The sequence below is a fragment of the Talaromyces stipitatus genome, genomic scaffold, assembly GCF_000003125.1.
Source record: "Talaromyces stipitatus ATCC 10500 scf_1105507295541 genomic scaffold, whole genome shotgun sequence".
Taxonomy (NCBI): Eukaryota; Fungi; Ascomycota; class Eurotiomycetes; order Eurotiales; family Trichocomaceae; genus Talaromyces; species Talaromyces stipitatus.
The window spans coordinates 3625060-3646949 of NW_002990115.1; the positions used below are offsets into that span (position 1 = coordinate 3625060).

Sequence of the window (21890 nt, forward strand, 5' to 3'; positions counted from 1 at the left end):
CGGCGAACCCAAATTCATCAGCAGAACATTAAGCCAGCAGCAGAGACTCAGTCATCATCACGAAAAACGGGAGGGGGACACAATACCGCTCTTAATTGTTTCTAGATCCAGACGAAACAGCGTCAATGGAAGCCCGGTCCGGAGACTCACGAGCGTCGATAGCCACCACCCAACCATTGGCCATCCGAACCAATAGACAGTCTAGACTCAGGTACCAGCACAGCCACCAATGATAAAAAGGACCCCAAGCCACTACACGATGATCGTACATAGTACAGCGCTAATGCGATGGAGTCGACAGACCACGTAAGTCTGCCAAAAGTGATTCGTGAAGGTGAAACACAGTCAGCACAGCCAATGGCGAGCGGTCGCTCTTTCAGGAAGTCTGGATCTATTAGTGGACCCACATCGCAGCTGCAAGTCCGCCAATCATAGGGCGGTTCCTGACCGGGAAATGAAGGCCTGGGTTAGCGTGTCGTTAGTCATTGCTTCTTTGGGCCTAGCCTGCTCTTTCCCTTCCTTTTGCTCCTTCCCAGTGTCCACCCTTTATTAATCCCCCCGTTCCTTCCTGCGCGCCCGCTGAAAATTCTCTCGCGCTCCTTCTCCCCCATATATTAACTTCGCATTCCCACTCTCGCTTTCTCCCTGAAGGGATTCTTTCTTTCAAGTCTATTTTAGACACTGTCACTCCTTGAAACACACGCTCCTTATATCCCAGCCTTCCATTCGGTTCTCGATTCCATCACTCAATTAATCAATCACTCAATCAATCAATCAATCAATCGAAACAACCGATCCAACAAAATGCAGTTCAAGAACTCCCTCGTCTTGCTGACGGCCCTCACTGCCAGCAGTGCTTCTGCCCGTATCCACGGTCACGAACGCCGTCACCACCAACACCAAGAGCGCGCTGTCGGCGACTGGGTCACCGCCGTCATTGACGGCCAGACTGTCTCGTGGGAAAACACCTGGGCCGGCGCAACTAGCGCTGCTAACGCTAACGCTCCTGCTGCCACCACCGTAAAAGCCGCCGCTGCTGCTGTTGGCACTGCAAAGAACGTCGCTGAAGCCGCCAAGCCTTCCTCTGACCCTACCTCAACCTCCGCCTCCAAGACTGCCTCTGCCACTGGCTTCGGTGCTACCACTGCTCCCCAAGGCTCTGGCTCCACCTACTGCGGTAACCACGGCAATCCTTACGGCTCCAACATCATCGAAATCTCCAAGTCCGAGTTGAGCAGCTACGACTACACCATCACTCTTGACGGATCCAAGCTCACCGAGGACTTTAACGTTATCTTCTGGAACAAGTGCGATGCCAACCATGCTCTCACTGGCTTCTTCGGCCCCGACTTCCCCTTGACCGTCACTGTTTCTCCCGGTTCCAACGCCTACGTTGCCGTCGATGTCGACTCTCAGGGTGGTTTCATCGGTTATCCTTCCAGCAGCTCTATTCCCAAGAACGCCCAGGACGGAATTGTCCTCGGTTTCTGGGGCGAGTTCGACTTCGCCGATGCCAACAACAACGGCTGGTCCGGTTTTGATGTCTCTTCCATTGAGGCTGATATCGCTGGTATCTCTGACTTCCCTGGTCTCCTCATCTCCGGTGCCGGCCAGACTTCTTCCATCACCACCGGCCTCGGTGCTGTCAACAACGCCTACCGCAATGCTCAGGCTGATATTGGCGGTATCGGTGGTAACATCGCCCCTGGCCCTGTTGCTTTGACTGCTGTCCTCAACTACAGCGGTTAAACTGTTTAGAAATTTGGATATCCTTTGATCTTTTTTTTTCTTTTCTCCGCTACATATTTTACCTTTTTTTTTGTTTCTATGTCTATCTGCAAGTAGCATGACACCGAACGGCGTGAGCTCTACCGACGAAGTACAAACCGTCTTTGGATTATTTACATTCGATATGTTATATACTTGCATGTAGCAATTGATTTGGAAACACAAAAAAAAAATCTCTTTCGATACCTTCTTGTATATACATTTGGATATTGTCAATTGATTTAACTGTTATTGCATTCTTGTCTAAACCATTCATCTTTGATCCAAACATAGCCAAACATAATTAGAGAAGCATTACTATAGGCAAGCAGGAGAGTAACTCTGAACCAATAATCCCCTAAGCGCTTTGATAGTCGACGACAAAAGCCCCGAATATAGAATGTCTGACTCTGAAACATGCTTGCTCAGCCCATTGCGCTTGACCATCCCGCCAAGTAACTAGCCAATCAGGCCAAAGTTTATGTTCCTACGCATTCTACAAAAGGATAAGACCAATTGGATATACTAGCGGTTGCTTCGTAAAGAGAAAGTATTGCCTGGCTGGACCCCTGAATGTCAAGACTCGAGGGGCTTCGCTATTGAAGACAATAGTTATGTTAGTTAGTGACGATCACGTCAGCTTCCTCGACAAAGAGCAATTTAGTTGGCAATCTGCTAGATAGAGGTGTACGCGCATATTGGTATGGTAAATGTAGCTAACTGGGCAGTGCGTACGTAGCATGCAGAGACATGAACCTTTGAATTGAGGCGCAATTGTTGTTTACGAAATACGAAGCAGCCTGGCATAGTTAGCATACCTAAAAGCTTAGTTCCGTCTGACTTTGATCAGTGCTAATATGATAGGATTAGCCCCCTTTTTTGCGACTTATCCCCAGATTCGAACCTAAGCCAGGGTACGTGCATCCTTGAAACCTGCCCTGAACTTGGTCAAGGGGATGGTTTAGGATAGACACGACTAGTTCAGTCGCTACTGATTGTGCTGAAACATTCACCTCAAGTCAAGTCGACCTTTGATCACCGATTGGCTCTTTTCCCTCTCGCGCTGAGGAATTTTATATGGGATAATGAGCTCATGCGCCTCTGATCACACCGATGAATTGCCATTTCTGAACCCCCGTCTTCCAATTATTCTTGCTGAAGCAATTGCCAATTGAGGAGCATATACGGAGTAATTACAAACGACCCAGTACGGAGTCACTGCAACGTATATGTTAGGGTTCACTCTCTCCAACCCTAAGCTCCGTACCTAGTAGAGCCGCACTAGTCCCAAAGAATTAAAATCCTTAATCCATAATCACGTGCCTCCGCATTTGCACTGCGTCATTTCCAGAAAATGAAGCTTGACAGAAACGACGTCCGTCATTTCTCTAGACTCAGCTCTCCTCATGTGAATAATTCAATCTCTGTTGGGGAGAATATAACCATGGCCCCCATAAGACGCTACCTCCGAATCAGCAAATACTCCGTCCTAGAATGTCGCATCTTCCTCGAAAACCCGGCTGATACGCGCTGGCTGCTAGACACCACTTCTCGAGATCCGGTCCTACCGCGAATATTTAATACTATCAAACCGCATGTGTTACCTAAACTGCGGGAGGAGAATGAGCGCGCTTTAGCGAAGAAGAAGAGTAATCCGGTTAAGGATGTTTTGGTTGAGGGTATTTCTTGTCCCGTTCCTTGATGGGTGTTCTTTTGAGTTAATGATGGTGGTTGATAGAGGATTTCGAAGTCGCGATATTCCTGCGCGAGTCTGGGACAAGACATTCGCTACTTACGAAGCAGAAGACGTTTGGGAATCGAGAGAGGATAAAGAGTAACTCGAATATACTCACCGGATCAGCGACGACGGAAATTCTCGTGGAAAGTGATGATGAAGATAACCCTCGAACGGGGATCAATATGAGTGATATACCCGAGGTAGCTGATTCAGAAGACTCAGATACAGAAAAACGGACTGGGAATGCTGCAGCAGAGACTACGGATAATATCAATGACAAAAAGCTTCAACTTACGACAAGTTACGAGGGATTCAGTATTTGGGGATGGGTTTTGTGTCTGCTTGTGACGCGAAAGGGTCATAAGAGTCGTAAAGGAGGAGCTGGTGGTTCTGGGGCGGTTGCTTCTGGACAGGCTCTGATGGAGGAGTGGATTGGGACGCAGATGCAGCCGGGCCTTGATGAGGATTAGACTGGTTTCGTCAGCTTGCAAGTTATAGTGTCGACAGCATTTGTTGTACGAAGCATTTTGTTGGATGCTCGTCTATCTTAGACCGGAATAGGTCGCTGGACGTCATAGCATGCGATATCTACAAGGGATAAAGTTATCTACCCAGCATTGCTCAAATGTTCCACACGAATCGATAGACGCGCCATGGAGACAGACCTTTTCACCGACTATAACATCGCCCACGGTGGACAGCAGCATATCCCCCTCCAATAACCTTAGTTATTGACATGGTCTGGCTCATGGAATTCGTCAACCAGACTCAGCGGTGTCTGAATCAGGAAAACCAAGCATCATCTCAACATGCTGAACATTTCAACCTCCATGAGTCTTTCAGCCACAGACAAAGCTGTCTTCTTTGCGCCCTATCATGATTGCCGCTTAGAGGTTTGTCGAAAATTACTAACCTTTCACGGTGCCCAAAAAGGCTAGTCTAACAGGTCAAACAGCATGACACAATTGCCGGCGCGTCACGGGCAAACTGAGCTCATTTCTTCCCCTAGACAATCTCTGTAATTTATTCTGCAACTTACTGCCCTCTCCTCTTCTATCTCTCTCTATATATACTTTGACACACCCATTGCTATGGGTATAATGCATCTCTGGATCACAGTCTCGACGTTTGCACTCCGATATCATCAACCCATGAATTCAATCTCCGCCTGCAGCTTCATGATGATAGCTGAGAGCAAGAGGCTCTATGCACGATTTACTGGTGGTCTAGGCACGTCTAATGTAACGTCACTGCAACTTCCTCTTGATGGAACAATGCTCTCAAATGACGGAATACATGGAAGACGGTACCTCTGGGTCGAAGGATGCATCGCACTCGGACATCAAGAACTTTGTCAACAACAAGCCATGTACAATTGTTTTTGAAGACTCGACTTGCACCACTGGGGTTCTACAAGCTCTGTCTAGATGGCCAAATTCCTCGCGTGACATTTTTGATCTCAAAAGATGACCTATGGTCAACGTTTGACTTTGGTCTCCAGCACCGCTCGCATCCACTAAACTATATTACGAGACATCCCAAACCCAAATCCGAGATTCTCCCTGATCAATTCGCCTTACTAAGAGCACACTTCCCCATCCTAAAAAAGCCAGAAGAATTCACTAGATTCTGTCAGAATATTACAGTTAAGCAATGAGCGGTAATACGCCAGAGACTGGCCCAACACTTTCGCGCCATTCTTTGAATTTTTGGAGGATATTACACTCACCAAGGCCCAAAAGAGGGACCTCGAGAAGGCGAGAACACAGTTTGGACGACAAGAACGATGTTGAGTTCACGACACAACATCCACTTCTCAGATACCATCACGACTGTCTTAGTATCGGAAAACCCAACAGCAGGCCAAATACTAGCGGGGAAGTGGTACATTAATTAGTTAGCTACTGGGTTGGAAACTGGGTTCAATCATTACCACACGTTCAACATATTATTCGACCATTTCATGATATCAAAGTCGATGAATTCGCAGGCCTATATAATGGCTGGTAAGAATCCTCTAGTTTCCCAAAATCTCCACGAGATTAATTCCGGCAGCCGCCATATCAGAGTCGAAACTCAAGTCAGAAGAGACTGTTCACCAATTTGCAGAAAACTGCTTAGGGCCCAGTATTCCCCCGTTTACCCTGGAATCGAATGATCTACCTGTGCTGGTCTGATTCCGTACCTCATGAAAAATGGCAGTAGGCCGTTAGAGTGAATATTACATGCTGTTGCTGTGCAGCATAGCTAGATGAAGATATTCCTTCGTATATAAACATTTTTTGAAAGCCAATCTTTGTACGACTGCCTCGCTAGTTCACTTTTACATCTATTTTCGTTTCTTGGTACAGCAAGTGTCCTATGAACGGTCAATCCTATGTGGCGCAAAGGGAGATGTTGCAGTCCAGATATAGGTAATATGGGTAAGTATATTAGGAAAGAGATCCATGGTCTCGTTGGCAGTGCTCCAGAGATTGAAATTAGCTCCTGCTGACGCAGGTCGGACATGAGGGTCAAATCACACTTTCTGAAGGCTCTCAATACCGGTACTACAGGAGAACCTCTTACTATGGCAAGTAAAGCAAAAAGCATATAGTATATGAGAGTCCAAGGTCTAATATCGTTTGACTGGGTACCAGATTTACTGCTAAAGACAGGGTTATCTTCAAACTTGTATATCCGAATTCTTGTTTCGTGCCTCCCTTCACGACTGTTTCTGTTTGACCGAGCGCCACTCAATCAAGAGGCTCCCCACCGTCGTCGTGCAAGCCAAAGCCACAGGGAGGTACCAAGTATGCGTCAAGCTCCGATCGATACCTCTCAAAACCTCATCCAATTGCTGCGCAGGAACCCCGTTCTTAATATCGCCAAGTCCATGTTGTTCGATATAAGGAGGTGACAAACCAGGTATAACATTTTCCAAACTTGACGACAATTTATTCGTGAATATCACCTGTGCAATAGCTATAAACACGGCCGGACCGATGCTCTGTCCGAATAATATGACCCCGATCCCAAGGTTGACGTCTGTGGTACTTAATGTCGTCTGCATAGCCGCCTGGGGGCCTTGGAAGCCAATGCCTCCACTGAAGCCTACAAATCCGGAATATAAGATGATTTTCGCTAGGGGCGAGTGCAAATCGTATGTTGTCATCAAACCCGCGGCAACTGGCATACACATGGAAGCGAAGATCATGAAGGGAGCGTAGTAGCCGAAAATCGTAGTGCCGATACCTTGGAGTAAGAGACCGAGCATCATTCCAACAAGGATGGGGATCATCAGGTAGCCGCTCTCGCTTGGGGTCTAGAGGATGAAAAATCAGTATACTGTAGTCAAACACCGGCCAAGAAATAATACATGGCATCGAACGACTTGATAGTACGTTGGCAAGTACCACTCCAAGACGTTCGTCATAGAGTTAGTGCACGCCGTGAAGACGAAGCCAGCAATGACGTTTCGGTTTTTAATAATACGAAAAGGGAGTGCTGCCGAGTCTCCGCGTCGGTATTGATTGAAGAGAAAAGCGGCGAGTAGAACAGCAAAGATAATGAATAATGCAACCACTTTCCCATCTGACCAAGGATATTTCGTTCCAGCCCAAGATAGGGCAAGGAAAAGTGCTGTTAAAGATGGGATGCATAGGCAATTGCTGACGAGATCGATCTCTCTGATCTTTTCAGCGAATGTGAGGTCATCCTCTTCCCTACTTCTTGGATCCGAGAAAAGCAAAAGTAGGATCACCAGCGATACACCACCAATAGGGAGATTGATCCTGTGAAAAAGGTCAGTTGTAAGCTATCTCGATCGTATGAGGCTGGATACCAGAAGCACCACCTCCATCCCAGAGACTGCGTCAATGCACCACCTACTATAGGTGCCGAAATTATGGCAAGTGATTCCACACATGCCATCGAACCCGCAAACACCGGCCTCTTGTTGAGGGGTAGGATATGCGTTACGACGGCAAAACACCCAGCCAAACCCCCTGAGAACCCCAGACCCGTAACCGCTCTCCCTACAATGAACATAGTCGACGAAGTAGCTGTGGCACAGAGTAAGGAGCCAACGAGGGAAATGAAATTGCTTAACAAGAAGATGATTTTGATGGAGAAATGTTTATACAGCTTCGCAAACCCGAATTGAAATGCGCAGGTACAGAGTCGAAATGCGGATGAGTACCATCCCACATCAGCAACAGTGTGGAAGTGGTTGGTGATGCTCGGCACAGCCGTAGCGACTATATTGGCGTCTAAACCTCCTAGAATCATAACCATACATAATGCAAGGACGGTGCACCAAAACTTAGAGCCTGTTGGATATTTGGGTTCTGTGTAAGGGGCGGGTTGAATGTCAAGAGGCTCAATTATTTGTTCCGGGATCGCCATCTGCTCTTGTTAGGCCTGCAAACTGGATAAGATGTGCTCGACTGGAAGCCCTTCCGTTGTCGTGGTCGCAATCGTATGAGATTCATATGAATAGTCATATGAAAAAGAAAGGCAAGGGAGGAGTCACATTCGGCGGTTAACTAGCCGAGCTTAAAGTATCACATGCAATCAGCGTCTCTCCGGAAAGATTCTCCTTGGCTCACCTTGGTACCGCAATCCCTCTAGTTTAATCTAGTAAGATGGGGTTATGTCCCGGCACAACCCTCGGGTTTAGCCCTAGCCCTAGCCCTGACCGTAGTACAAAGTCAAATTGTGCTTAGGTTGTCACACCGCTGACTGGATCCACTGAAAATTGGTGGCTTGTCTCATGATCACCTCCTTATTTTCGTTCCTCTTTACTTTTGCTCCAGCGATGCGAAGTGTCTTGACTACTTTGGCCTCGGTTATGAATTAATTGCGAATTTGGCCGAAGTATTGAAACCCGAATTGAACAATTTATCTGAGCTGTCTGTCATTTGCTCTGCTAACTTCTATTTCTACCAAGCCCTAATATATCCTTGAATCGGGACCGTGTACGATCATGAATAAGTGCGAATGACTAGGTCGGTGAACTCAATCGGGGATTTGCGTACTTCGGTCGGATCTTGTAAGATAGTCGGGGTCAAGTAGTCAGTATACATTGCATTGTTCGTCAAGAGGTCTTGTGTACTTTCGATTGCTAAATTAGCACATATTGTTTGTGAATCCGAAGGGTTGAAGACGTATCAAGCGATGGAGAAACAGTCTGCTGCCATTTTAAGGGATCAATTGATATGAACTGCTCCTACGCCTATGCTCAAGGAGTATCCGTCGATTTGGTTCTTAAAGAACAGGCAGACGCGGTTCGCGCTGTGCATCGTGGATTATGACATAGATGAGAATGGAGCCAGTTCCCATGGTTAGCTATGCTCATCTATGTCATGATCTACGCTGCTTCACGGGGATCGTGTCGTCCTTGTACTTAAGGTTTACAGTCATGACGAATATCTTGCGCGGTATCGCTGAAGTGTTGTCGTTCTCGTTCGGTCAGGATATATGGCTTGTCCGTGTCCACTACCATCTACCAACGTCAAGACAGTTTTAATTTCCGAGAAATACACACCATGTTCATTGCAATCGCTGTTGCTATTGGTACGCTTGGTCTCCTGTCATCTTTGAGAACCCGTCTGACTCCATTTGAGCAGATTTTACTTGCATGATCACGGCCAACCTTCGTGGCAGAGCTCTCACTCCCCGAATTCCCGTGCCTGGCGTCCTTCTGGGGATCATGAAAGGCGGCAACTTGCCTCTTATGAAATCTAACCCATTCGAATCGCCAATCTGCATGTGCCAATGATGGAGCTGTAAAGAAGGAGCTGAATGACGGTTGCTTCGGGAATCGACAAAATCAAACAGCAATATAGCCTTCGGGTGCAAGTCACCCCGTTTTTGGCGTCCGATTGGATACGATTGTTCAAATCACCGGAACCTGAATGTGTCGAATGTGTTCTGGTTTGTTTCCGTGGTAAAAATCATCCGATAAATGGCCAGGTCCTACTTTGACACGGCATAAGAACCAGAATATAACAGAACGAGATGTCATTTCTTGGAACGGGTATGTATCTTACACATGTTCGTCGAAAGCTACCCGTGCTGTGCAGTTGGATGCCAGGTTTGCGTGACCTTGAGTCGGTCCAGCCTGAGCTCGATATAAGGAGCTTTCTAGAGTGTGCGATCTGCAGGCCGAACCATCGAAAAAAGCACTGGAAAACTTCTTATCTCAAGATCAGGGTCACCTGACTCTAGGCTCCGCAAACGTGACATACGACTGCACAGGCTTCATACAGAGGAGCGTTCTTATCCATGTTTTCCCTCAACAAGCATCCGCTAAATAGCCCAGATGAGCCTAATTGGACATAGTGGGAACGGGACAGCATAATAATAAAAATAATGTAACTTGGTGATCTAGGTACTGCGAATGGAAAGAGACAATATGTGGCTGTATTGCAAGAAACTGGCTCGGGAACGTACCTAAGTACAAAAACTAACAAGAGATGGCTTGAAAAACTAGACCCAAGAAAAGAACAAGCGGACTGGCAAATTGCGGGAAGAACAATAGGCGATGTGCTCGTGAGGACCTTGAATTAAGAAGAGGGGGAGAAGAATTTCAAGTTATTGCTCGCGCAAACATGCGAAGGGAACAGTACCTAGAAAAAAAAGGGGGGGGAATGTAGTAAACAGCGAGCAACAACACTAAGAAACATGAGACGTTCACACAGTTGGCCCCTGCTGACGGCCAAGATGCCAAGAATGGTAGAGCAAAGCTTAGCCTATTAGTTTCAGAATACTACTGTAGAATATCTTTGATATTGTGACGGGTTCTGGCTCGTGCAGACTCAAGAACGTGGATGGGCGGTATGAAAAGCCTCCAAAAGAAATAAAAGGACTGTGCAGAGACCCCTTATGGTCAAAGCTGCTTCAAGTTCGAATCTTTTCAGCTGATGAGTCCAGTCTGTGACGATTAATCATGATCAATTCGGGAGCCTCACCTAAATTCGCTGATTCAGCCCTCTTTAATCAATCTGCTGCGGCACGAGTTACGCTTTTGGTGCGGTCCTACCAACAGCTCTGAAGTGACTCGCCGAACAAGCCGCCTCCACGTCGTTGTACCTAACCGGTCCTGACGATCTGAGTAATAACATACGATGAGTTATATCCAAAAGCGGTGCCCGATCCAACCATTCCAGGATTCAAAAGGCGGGAATTTCCAATTGACTGAGGATGAGACATTGAGACATCTGGGGGAGCGCCACTTCCTCGGGAATTGCGCCATGCAACATACCTCATGAACTCTTAGTGGTCAATCAATGAACATGAAATCCGTTGAGGCTCCTTAATCTGTTCGGTAAAACTCCAAAAAGATGTATAAAAAGTATTAATATTTCCACCCCTAAAAAGCTTGACCGATACTTTATTACTTTATTTAGCCATTGAGACAGTTCTGGAACCAGTTTAATAGAAGGACGCAAGGGCCGGAAAGAGCCTTAACAAGGCATTATTACATTTCACTTGAGAAAAGCTTGACTGCTAAACTAGTCCTCTAGTATTTATCAGTTGAAACGGTTGAGGAACCAGCTTGATAGGTGGCGTTTTTCGATTTCCTAAGTCTTAATACTTGCAGTTGAGTATCATATGAATTGATGTGAGACAGGAGTTGAAGGGCGCAAACAGAAACAGCTGGTATACGAGACAGCACGCAAAGTTTAACGTCGTTGTGATTCTGTCAATATGCCTAATTTGTCGAAATTCGTTCAATATATAAAGGGGAGTCACCTGTAGAGTAATACTGCCCTTTTCTTTTCCTTCAACCATCTCACTACACATTCAATTCTTGCATTTGCACCACTGCTGGTCAGTACTTTTGTCGTTCAATTCATTCTTTGTACTACTGCTGGTCAGTTCTATTCTATCAATCATTAAGTTTATTCATTCGTTCATAAAAACCCAAAACCCCTAATAATTACCTCTTCGACTTCATCATGCGTGTCACCGTGTCCAAAGCATTCATCCTGAGCCTGTTGGCCTCGAACGCCCTTGCTTTCCAACCTGAGACCGAGAGCAATGAGCTTGAGAAGAAATACGTCGTAAGTTAGCCTTCTCATTCTAATAACAAGGAAACATTTGCTCATATTTGAATTATATAGGGCTCTGTCTCTACTTTAGCCAGCAGATGGGCCCAGCTTACTGCTCCCCTCGAAGCTCGTCACCACACCGAAGCCCAGATTGCAGCCAAAAAGGCAGCAAAAGCCAAAGGTTCCAAGCACGTCGGACGCGCTGTCCAGGCCGCTGACGCTGAGCCTGAGGTTAAAGAAAATGCCGTTGAGGACAAGGCCAAGGGCAAGAAGAAGGGCAAGAAAGGAAAAAAGGGAAAGAAAGGAGCCAAGAAGGTAGCCGAAGTCTCCAAACGAGAGGCAGCCGAAGAAGACGAGGAGCTTGACCTTGAGGCTCGAGCCACTGAGCCTGAACCCGAAGTTCAGCCAAATGTTGTCGAAGACAAGGCCAAGAAGGGAAAGAAGAAGGGAAAGAAGGGCAAAAAGGGAAAGAAAGGAGCCAAGAAAGCAGCTGAAGTTACCAAACGCGAGACTGCCGAGGATGCCGAAGAGCTCGACGCTTCAACCGAAGATGCTGCAGAGCTTGACGCCAGATCCGCCGAACCTGAGCCTGAAGTCGAGGAAAACGTCCTTGAAGACAGGGCCAAGAAGGGAAAGAAGAAGGGAAAGAAGGGAAAGAAGGGCAAGAAGGGAGCCAAGAAGGCAGCTGAAGTGACAAGACGAAACGCAGCTGAGGACGAGGAACTTGACTCTACTGAAGAAGCTGGAGAACTTGAAGCTCGCTCACCCGAAGCTGAACCCGAAGTCAACGAAAACGTTGAGGACAAGGCCAAGAAAGGAAAGAAGAAGGGTAAGAAGGGCAAAAAGGGAAAGAAAGGAGCCAAGAAAGTAGCCGAAGCTACCAAGCGAGACGATGCAGCCGAAGAAAATGGCGAAGTTGACTCTCCTGAAGCAGACGATGAGGCCGAAGTCACCAAGCGCGAGGCTTCTCCTGAAGCTGAAGAGCTCGATCTTCAAGAGGCTGACGAAGCCGGAGAACTTGACGCCCGATCTGCTGAGGCTGAGCCTGAAGTCGAAGAAAATGTTCTTGAGGATAGGGCCAAGAAAGGAAAGAAGAAGGGCAAGAAAGGCAAGAAGGGTAAGAAGGGAGCCAAGAAAGTTGCCGAGACTGCTTGAGGTTGAGTTTCGTTAGAATCATCTTGACACTTTTAGGGTTCACTTTTCTCTCCAACCCTACAGCTCTCAGTGCTCGAGATGACTACTTTCTATATTCTTGTATTTCTTGTTTCCTTATGTTGCTTGCTCTATTTAGTGGCTCATTTCTATTTTCCTTTGTTCCATCATTGTACGTGCAATGCTTCCTGCTTCCTTGTCTTCCCTGGTATCTGCGATGCCATACTGGAAGCTCTACAATGGACCGGATGACGCTTATAGGGGCTCGTCCTGGGTATCAGCAGTTCTTATCTCATTTCTTCTTTCCTATCTTCTACTCCTCTAGCTGCCTCTCAATCTATCGATGTTCCCGATCATTCAAGTTTGCAAACTTAGTTCCTTAGATACACACAAGCTAAGTTTGTGTAGAGTGTGCTGTGAGTGTGCTTACTACTTAACTACCTAAGGACATCTGGAGGTGACTATATATGAGCCTAGATATTACTGGCTCTCTATATACGTATACCGATACAGACAACCTTGGAATAGTTATCAATGATTTTCGCTACGGAGATTTGAGCTTACTTACGGTCGTCCCCCTACCACTGATGCAGTCCGTATTCGATCATTTGAGCATATCTTCCAAGGTTGGTTACAGGAAGGATAATTTCCAAGGACGAAATTGGCAGCGACAATATGAAAAAAGCACAGAAACTGAAATCCCCCCCGCAAACCCATTTTTTACAGTGTGGATGGTGAACACTGCTTTTCAGACGTTAAATCTCTTCAAATGGAGCTGCCAAGCTACAATCTATTATGCCCTATGTATATGGAAGCAAGACATGTTGATTATTATAGTTCCTCTTGTAGCTAAAGCCTTGTAAGAACTAAACTGTAACCTTGGAAGTCCTTGTGCTATTATTTTTGGCCGTTGATGCGCCTCGATACGCGTTTGCGAGAAAGCTTTCCGTGCACAGAAGAAATCCTCTGGCAGGAACGAACACACTTAGAGCAATGACAAGATCATCAATCATCAAATACTTTGGCGCTAAATGAAATGATGCAAATATTCTGAATATCATTTTCCTGTCAGTATTGGTTGCCCAGCGCCCATTCATGTTCTTAGGGTACGACCGTTCACGTGATGCGATACCCGATGAAATGGATACTTTACCCGCAACTTCCGCACTCCGTTAACGCGGTACGTATCCATAATGGAATTTATCTTTTTGTACCTGCATAAGGGCTGTAGCTAAAGAACTCAAACAAAATTGGCCGGTGGCGAATTCAAAAGAAAATCGACTGAAAAAAAAAAAAGGGGGGGGTATTTACTCCGTACAGCCGAGGTTAGAATCATCCCATTTTTGGATTGTGGTCAATGACAAATTATGTTTGCAGATTTGTTTACTCCGTTTCTCCAGGATTGATCGCATGATGGACTTGAATTATTTCGATCGGCTCGGATTGTCGTAGTTCGAGTGTCCGAGTACAATATGTTTTTCTGACTGGTCAGATTTTTGGTTTCTTTGTTCTGCTTATGGTGTGAAACTACGGCGTATTTCGTATCCTAGGGTAAATACGCTGCGCACGTAACTTGAACTTGAAGAATGGCATCGATACACATTTCGCACTGAGAAGGACGTACGGATCGAGCGGTGAAAATTGAAAATAATGTCCCAGGGCCATGGTACCGACCAGCGGTGAGATCTCCTTTTCGGCTACTAGTTTCCGATAAAAAAACTTTTTTTATGTTGAATTTTTCTGGTTGGGCCGTTGAAGAATTTATTTCATTTGTAGATCGTGTGAAGTGAATCTAGGATTCCTTGGCAATGTGTTTGTATCGGCCCGGTATTGAGAATTCGATGACGGTACGGAGTAGTTGAGGCCCAATCATTCGAGCTTCATTTATGATTTGATACTGATGAAGTACGCAGTGAAATGAACAGATATCGAGTCGGACTACCCCGTGTGAGAGACATATGATAGAGAGATATGCATCATATTGCCATCTAGAAAACTGAACGCGAAACCAAAAAAAAAATAAATAAATAAATAAAAAAACGGGGAAGGATTCCTCCATACAGAACGAATAATACGGAACCTCATTGCTTACGAACCGTGGGGACCCGAATGTGAAACACGGGAACGTAAAAGCAAAAGAACACGTTTTCCTTTTTCCCATGTGGAAGATGAGCTCAAAATCATGGAGCAGCCTGAGCTTATGACTCTACGAGTACAGCCACTGATCGATACGAGCTTCCGTCAGCCTGCTACAGGTCTGCTGGTCGTGGCTGTGCTGCAGCCTGATATACCTCAGTCGGCATTATCTCAATTGACGGCATATGTTTTGCATCCGTTCTGTTTCAAATCTCATGACATTGCACAGATCGTCATCACTCAGAGCCCCTTTGTACTCCATACGACAAGGTACGTACGTACATCGAATCTTGCTGAAGAACCTCGGTAAGTCCCGTGACTTTTCAAGATGAGGCCGACACTAAAGACCCGCCGTGATGGGCCTTGTAATTACCACATACGTATATTATTAATGAGTACTGAGTACAAACAGATTAATTAATTGTTTAAAGTCTCACTTCGCTTCTTGTTTCTCCTTTTTGGGATATTCTTCAACTTGCATTTTCACTAAGCAAGGTAGGACTATGTTATACAGGGATTGCGAAGATCATGTATACAACATGTGCAGTCAGGTGTCACTCGTTTCAGCTGGGTGTGTACTATGCATTGCATTGTCGGCTGATTTGCAGAATATACCCTTGTTCATGCAGATAATCAAGGTAAATCAACTAAGCCGTTAGATAGGGAGATGATATCCTGACATAATAGTCTCCGTAATACGTACTAAAAGCGCCTGTGATCGATCGGTCTCGGGTGATTGGGTAGTTTACCACGGCTAGTATCTCACCATGAGTTGATAGTTACATTGCTAGATGAGTCAATCTTAATCTTCTTGTATAAATATAACGAGGAAAGGAGTGGTTGAAAAATCAGTATATTCTATTAGAAGGAAGTACAGAAATCGTATGTAAAGTCAGAATGTGTATGAAAAATGTAATACGAATACAGTAACCGAACGACTAACCCAAACAGGCTACACGGGAGAAGGCTCAAAGAACGATCAAAGAAGGCTCCATAAAAGGGGTGCCCCAACCCTTATCCTTTACTTGAGTTGAGACAGAAAAACGGGGAGATACCCCTTTTACGGATCATTCAACAGTGGATACTCGGCGAACAAGAGAAAACTCTTTTCTTTATTCCTTTTATCCTGCCTGTCAAGTTTCAAGTGTACAAAAGTGCGGTGCTCAACGGGCAACCTTAACTATGTTACGACCTGCTAGTTATTCAGGCCATGTGGGGTTGTAACATTGTAAAGGACGCGGAGGCCTCGGGAATGCGCCTTTGATGCGGAAAAGTAGATTACTGATTACTTGAATGAATTTGATCATGGAAATGTAGAGAGAGATCGATTCATCCCGGTACGCTGCTGTTCTTTGACGGCTCGCTTCATGATTCCCATTTCGCCGTATGCCCGGAATCGCCGTTCTTGAAAGACGTCTGTCTCTTATGTCAAGTACGAGATACGTAGTTCCGTAACCAGTAAAAGTTTGATTAACTACCCAAACGACAAACAGACAAGCTGCATACGCCCCTGATCTGTCATGGAAATAAAAGAGTGTCTGTGTGTCTGCATAAGCCTGAGATAAGGGCTTACTACACCGGAAGAAGAATCGTGTTTCTTACCGCCAACCCTTGCTGCCTGGCTCCAAACAAGGCTATATCTTCTGTTCTGTAAATTACTCGGTAGAGTATAAACTGTAAAAGCGCCATAGCCTGATCAAAAAAAAACATGGAGATGAAATGGCGCAGAGGCCAGATTTGCTTGCTTACTCAACCAACCCCGGCCTTATTAAGTTGCGACTTTTTGAAGGCACGGCTGCGACGACTGATACCACTGGAGTGGCACACTTATTAAACTAGTGTATCTGACATATTTGATATACCACTTGGCCTTGATAAGTCTACAGTACGTATCTCAATTCCACGAGTAGAATCCGATCTTTAAAGGTTTTCTTCGGGTTTCGATCATGGTGATGTACCCTTACTCCCCGACTTAACAAGTTAACATACGACTCGCTTAGATCCACCAGTGCGTCATGACTTGATTTACTACCTGTTTTGCACCGATGTTAAGAAAAGTCCTGTGACTCAACGAGCCAGGCTGAGGAATGGGTTACACACCAGCTGAGTAGGCTGAGTGGATCTTAGCCTCACACATGGAACAAGGCTGACGGTTGGTAAATTTGTCAGAAATCTACGGTAACTTAACAGATACGGATTACGGAGTGAAGTGGGAAAACCGTAACGATGGATAATTTCTTTTTTGATTAGCTCGTAACCATACTACATACGTAGTTACTAGCTCACTACGGAGTAGTCGATTATTATTATTTTTTTTGAGGGTGTTGCATTCTTCGTGGAATGGGATATAAATACCCTTGAGTTTCTCCTAGAAAGTTTCTTGGTCTTGATCTGTAACTTCAATCCATCTTCAATTCAAGATCGTCAAGTGACAACTATCTCTACTATTCCTACATATCTACTGCGTACTTTCAGTACTGTCTCACACAATCAACATGCCTTCCTACACACAAGCTTCTTTCCCTCCCTGTCCCGGTCCCCCTCCAACCGGCCCTCTTCCTCCAACCCCGAAATAAACGAACCTACCCATCCTATTCGACGCATTCGACTACATTTCGGTACGGTATACGACTAACGGTCAAACGGTCATAACGGTTCGGAGAAGAGGGTAAACAGCCGGCTCTGTTCTACTTTCAACCAAACCAATCGCATAGAACGTGATATTTCTTACAACATCTGCATCTGGGTTACTGGTCTCGGTTCGGCTACGGTTTCAAACATTTTGGGTTCGGTTTTTCGGTCTCGGGGTTTCATACAACATGACATCTATAGATGTGTAATAATCGGGTAGCGATTTATTCGTCTACGCCTTTTTTTTCTCTATCGAAGAAAGAAGACATCGATATCGGGTGTGCCCGCCAACATCCTACGGCACAGACAAAACGATTGAGCGGCATTACGAATCTGCGGGGCCTATTTGACGCTGCGGGGGAATCACATACGCATGACTGTTGTCATTGTCGACATCTGATCATTGTTTCACGATAATTTGATAATCCCAGTTCGTCTCTGGCTGCTAGACCCGACTGGGAGTTAGGGCACGGGAGGGCATGACAAAAAAGCCCAACCATGTGACTCGATCCGTGCGCCAAATTGATTCTTGATTCCCATATCATCAAAACACGATCAGCGGGGTATACGAAACTTGAAAGTGATAGAAGAAAAGAGAAAACTTGATTTTTTTCACGCCAATCAAACATACCACAATTTTATCCAACAGGATAAATCCATTCCATTGACTCGTCGATAACAGTGTCGAAAAGCTCCGCTGATTGGTTGTGTTCCTGTGCCGCCAAGTCCGGACCTGAATCATAGACTTCTTCTCTTCCTGTTCCTCATATCATTCTTTCGCCTGTCATGTCCTTATTTCTTTCCTAATTAGATTTTCTCTGTGTTTCTCTTTCCTGCTTGCTTGTTGTCTTTTTGTCTATCCGGAATACCCGTCGGCAGTTAGTTCCGACTTGCTTTTGATTTCAATACAAATTTAATCTATCTCTATCATGATCAGCTGATGATCTAATAATAAATCCTATCTAATTCAATGCAATTGTCTGCATCAAACCCTATCAAGTAGATGATGACATCATGTGAGCTACTTATCACTCATATTGCTCATAGTAGCTCATAGTAGCTTATACAAAATGCTCCAATCCATTTGCCCGAAGCAGACGCTCCATCCGTTATACTCCATGCATATCTAATACGTATACAAGGGAACAGCTATCAGTCACCAGACCTGATGCTGCACAGCTTGGCATGGGGGTATCAGACCCGAGCGTGGTTAATTGTCCGAGCGTGGTCAAACTGCCTCACTAGTATTTAGTTTCGGAGTAGCTTACTACACCGTTAGTATAGATGAGTTGCATCATTAGTGTATACCTAGGTACGTATGTGGTCACTTACCTCCGAGCTAACTACGCATAGTACTCCGTCCGTATGGCATTTCCGTACACTTGCCTAAATAAGATAACTTTGAGGCTGAGAAGAGTACGTACTTCGTTTCTTGGCCCCCGTTTTGATCACTGCATTTACAAACGAGCACATGGCGATGTTGCGAACCCGACTATGTGGTCAAGATAGCCCCCAACTCGCAAGCTGCATGCACGACATGGAACTGGGTTGATTGGTCAATGTACGCCCGTATTATGATTCCATGGGTTGGACGGGTGTAGTTCCACCTCTTTCGTCATTGACTTCAGACTTGTCTACTGTGTGTACTACAATATCGCCGGTTATTCCATCTACTACCTTTAACTTGATATCCTAGAACCTACAAAGACCGGTTTGGGCATTTTGTGAATATAATGATGTTAGTGTCCGATTGGTACCGGCAAATGGCCGACCCGGCTTTCGTGGGCAATTCACAAGCATCATCCTTGAAGAAAATGCCGGTCCGTATGATGTCTCCCTTACCAAGGTTCCCGATGCGTAAGACGTGCCGACGATTCCGAGCATCTCAGATATTTCTAGAACTCTGGAAATCGGCGGAAACAAGCTATTAGGGTTTTACACATGCCGAGACCACGTGTTAGGGCATTATGTAGGTACCCTTGAAACTAGTAGTATTCCTGTATTTCTCTAGGTTTTAGTACTGGTGCCAGCCTAACGTGTGGCTCTTTATCCTCAATCCAATGACATCAGGAATGGGCCTCGGTAGATGGAGGTTGAATATGAACCGGAACCGTAAAATCATAATGCGCATCAGGCACAGGAAGTGTATCTATTACTAGCGGATCTCCACGTAACGAAAACTCAAACGTCAGGCTGTCCGATACGTCCAGTGCAATCTTGTAATGTCCCGGGAATATAACGAGGTTTCCATTTTCATCCGCTCTGGCCATCGAGCCCAGGGTGAGAGGTAAGTCTAATGTTCCTTGACTTCCGGATGTGATATTGTGGAGACGCAAGTAGGATACCAGGGATTTATTTGGTCGTGGTGCTGGGCCTGCATCGGGGCTTGAAAGGAATAACAAGCCGACGTAGTCAGAAGCTTCGGGGCCGATGTTTTTCACATGGGCTTTGACGGTAGTAAAGGGCGTATTGTCGCTGATCGGGCCGGTGGACTGGCATGAAGCCACAAGCTGTTGGATATTGTACTCGTGATTCAGAGTCTGCGCCCATTCAAATTCGAATTTCGTGTAATGCAGACCGTATCCGAACGGAACCACGGGCATTCCCGTGTACCATTTATATGTTCGTCCAGGATAGGAATCATTAGGACGAATGTTGATATCAAAGATGCTCACTTGATCGGCATAACTGGCTGGATACTGCGTGACCGGCAATCTACCAGCGATTGACCTTTTGCCTAGAAGGACGTCTAGTAGAGCAGAGCCGCCACTTTGGCTTGGATATCCGGCCCAAACCAGAGCTTGGACTCCTTCATTCTGCAGCAGGGCACTGTCATCGAGCTGTCCGCCGCCAAATTGGACAACGATTAGAGGTTTGTGGAGTTTCGATAGCTGTGTGACGAGGTCGAGTTGATTTCCAGGCCAAGTAAGCGAGGTGCGGTCCAGTGTTTCGGCCTCGATGGAGTTGTCAATGCCGCCTAGGTAGATCACCAAGTCCGATTTCTCTGCTGCTGCGAGTGCGGAAGCAAATCCAGTCGTGGTCTGATTATTGATTCCTGTGCCCATGGCATAGTTGACCTCCCAGTCATGGCCTTTGAACGCTTCCAGTGGACTAATCAAGAACGGCGGAATACCAGAATAATCACCTTGCATCTGAGTCGTGGCGTTTGCGAAAGGTCCAATCAATGCCACACTCTTGTATTTATGCGAGGAACGTATAGGGAGGAGCCTTTTGTCATTTTTGAGGAGCGTCATGCCTTCGACCGCAGCTTCGTAGGCGAGAGATTGCGCTTCAGGGGTCGAAACATCCGCGAAACCGAGAGCAGTGTACTTCCCACCGTCAAAGAACCCGACGGTAAACAATGCCGAGTACAGTCTTGTTAACGCTTGATCCAATGCCTGCACCGTGGTCTGATTTGCAGCAAGTGATTCATTGAGCTTGAGGTACGAAGAACCACATTCCAAATCTACGCCGGCGTTGAGAGATACAGATGCAGCAGCTTCTTCGGTATCAGTGAAGTTGTGATACTGCCAGATATCTGTAACCGCTCCACAGTCAGATACAACGTAGTTGTAGTCTGCAGTGAAATTCCAATGTTTTCTCAATACTTGGTCAAGGAGGTATTCACTCGCGCAGGTTGGGATGCCGTCAACTGCATTGTATGCACACATGATGCTCCCTACTCCGGTGTCACGAACGCAGGTCTTGAATGGAGCCAGGAAGTAATCAGCCAGATCCTGCTGGGTAGGATTATAGTCGTTTCCGTATCTTCCCGTTTCCAGGTCATAAGCAGCGTAGTGCTTGCATGTAGCTATAACCTGCTTGTCCTCCGGATCATCACCCTGAAGTCCCGGAATGAAATTGCGAATATAGCTCTGCACAACAAAACTATCCTCACCGGGAGTCTCCTGTCCTCTCCCCCACCGAGGATCTCTGAAAGGATTGATATTCGGTGCCCAGAAATCAAACCCAGAAAACCCGTTATTTCCAAAAGCGCGTCCTTCCCTGCCGATTACACTAGCTATTTCACGAACTAGAGCGTCATCAAAGGATGCCGCGGTCAAGATTGGTGCCGGAAAACTAGTGGCATAACTAAAATTGACTGGTTTTTCGGTGAATTGGACACCTGGTGCAGAGCCGACTCCGTGCGTTGCTTCATTCCACCATTCGTACGATGGTAAGCCGAGACGCTCAGATCCGGCTGAAGCATCGACAAGATTGAGGATTTTCTCCTCCAGCGTCAGGGAATCAATCAGGGATTTTACTCGCTGGGTACTGCTCAGTGAAGTATCACAGACTTTATGACTGCAGAGAGGCGCTGTTTGGCAGGCGGGTACAAAGCTAGTGCTTGTTGTATTCCCATGGGGATTCGAGATATGATACAAAGACATGCTATCAATATCAGCGACGGTAGTCACGTATTTCTTTGA

The 21890-nt window shown here is 46.0% G+C and overlaps 5 protein-coding genes across 5 annotated transcripts, besides 3 other annotated features; 3 read left to right on the plus strand and 2 right to left on the minus strand.

The window, feature by feature from the left end:
* The first annotated feature begins 741 nt into the window (after nucleotides 1–741).
* Nucleotides 742–784: a microsatellite.
* Nucleotides 742–2023, plus strand: TSTA_036920 (allergen, putative). Its single transcript, XM_002480860.1, has one exon. It carries the CDS (start codon nucleotides 805–807, stop codon nucleotides 1747–1749), a length of 945 nt encoding a protein of 314 aa, XP_002480905.1. The 5' UTR covers nucleotides 742–804; the 3' UTR covers nucleotides 1750–2023.
* A 1188-nt stretch (nucleotides 2024–3211) lies between these two features.
* TSTA_036930 (uncharacterized protein) lies at nucleotides 3212–4557 on the plus strand (the record flags this gene model as incomplete). Its single annotated transcript, XM_002480861.1, has 2 exons — nucleotides 3212–3446; nucleotides 3506–4557. 2 exons carry the CDS (start codon nucleotides 3212–3214, stop codon nucleotides 3973–3975), a joined length of 705 nt encoding a protein of 234 aa, XP_002480906.1. The 3' UTR covers nucleotides 3976–4557.
* Nucleotides 4558–6125: 1568 nt separating this feature from the next.
* On the minus strand, nucleotides 6126–7989 carry TSTA_036940 (efflux pump antibiotic resistance protein, putative). Its single transcript, XM_002480862.1, has 3 exons — nucleotides 7341–7989; nucleotides 6864–7278; nucleotides 6126–6809 (listed from the first exon to the last, which is right to left on the minus strand). The coding sequence occupies exons 1-3, from the start codon at nucleotides 7889–7891 to the stop codon at nucleotides 6210–6212; spliced, it is 1566 nt and encodes a 521-aa protein (XP_002480907.1). The 5' UTR covers nucleotides 7892–7989; the 3' UTR covers nucleotides 6126–6209.
* A 3459-nt stretch (nucleotides 7990–11448) lies between these two features.
* Nucleotides 11449–12696, plus strand: TSTA_036950 (triadin, putative; the record flags this gene model as incomplete). Its single annotated transcript, XM_002480863.1, has 2 exons — nucleotides 11449–11553; nucleotides 11614–12696. The coding sequence occupies 2 exons, from the start codon at nucleotides 11449–11451 to the stop codon at nucleotides 12694–12696; spliced, it is 1188 nt and encodes a 395-aa protein (XP_002480908.1).
* Nucleotides 12166–12210: a sequence feature (GA-rich).
* A 2007-nt stretch (nucleotides 12697–14703) lies between the features above and the next one.
* Nucleotides 14704–14733: a sequence feature (AT_rich).
* Nucleotides 14734–19526: 4793 nt separating this feature from the next.
* TSTA_036960 (uncharacterized protein) lies at nucleotides 19527–21823 on the minus strand (the record flags this gene model as incomplete). The annotated part of the gene is made up of 2 exons (XM_002480864.1): nucleotides 19527–21735; nucleotides 21759–21823. The coding sequence occupies 2 exons, from the start codon at nucleotides 21821–21823 to the stop codon at nucleotides 19527–19529; spliced, it is 2274 nt and encodes a 757-aa protein (XP_002480909.1).
* Between the last annotated feature and the right edge of the window lie 67 nt (nucleotides 21824–21890).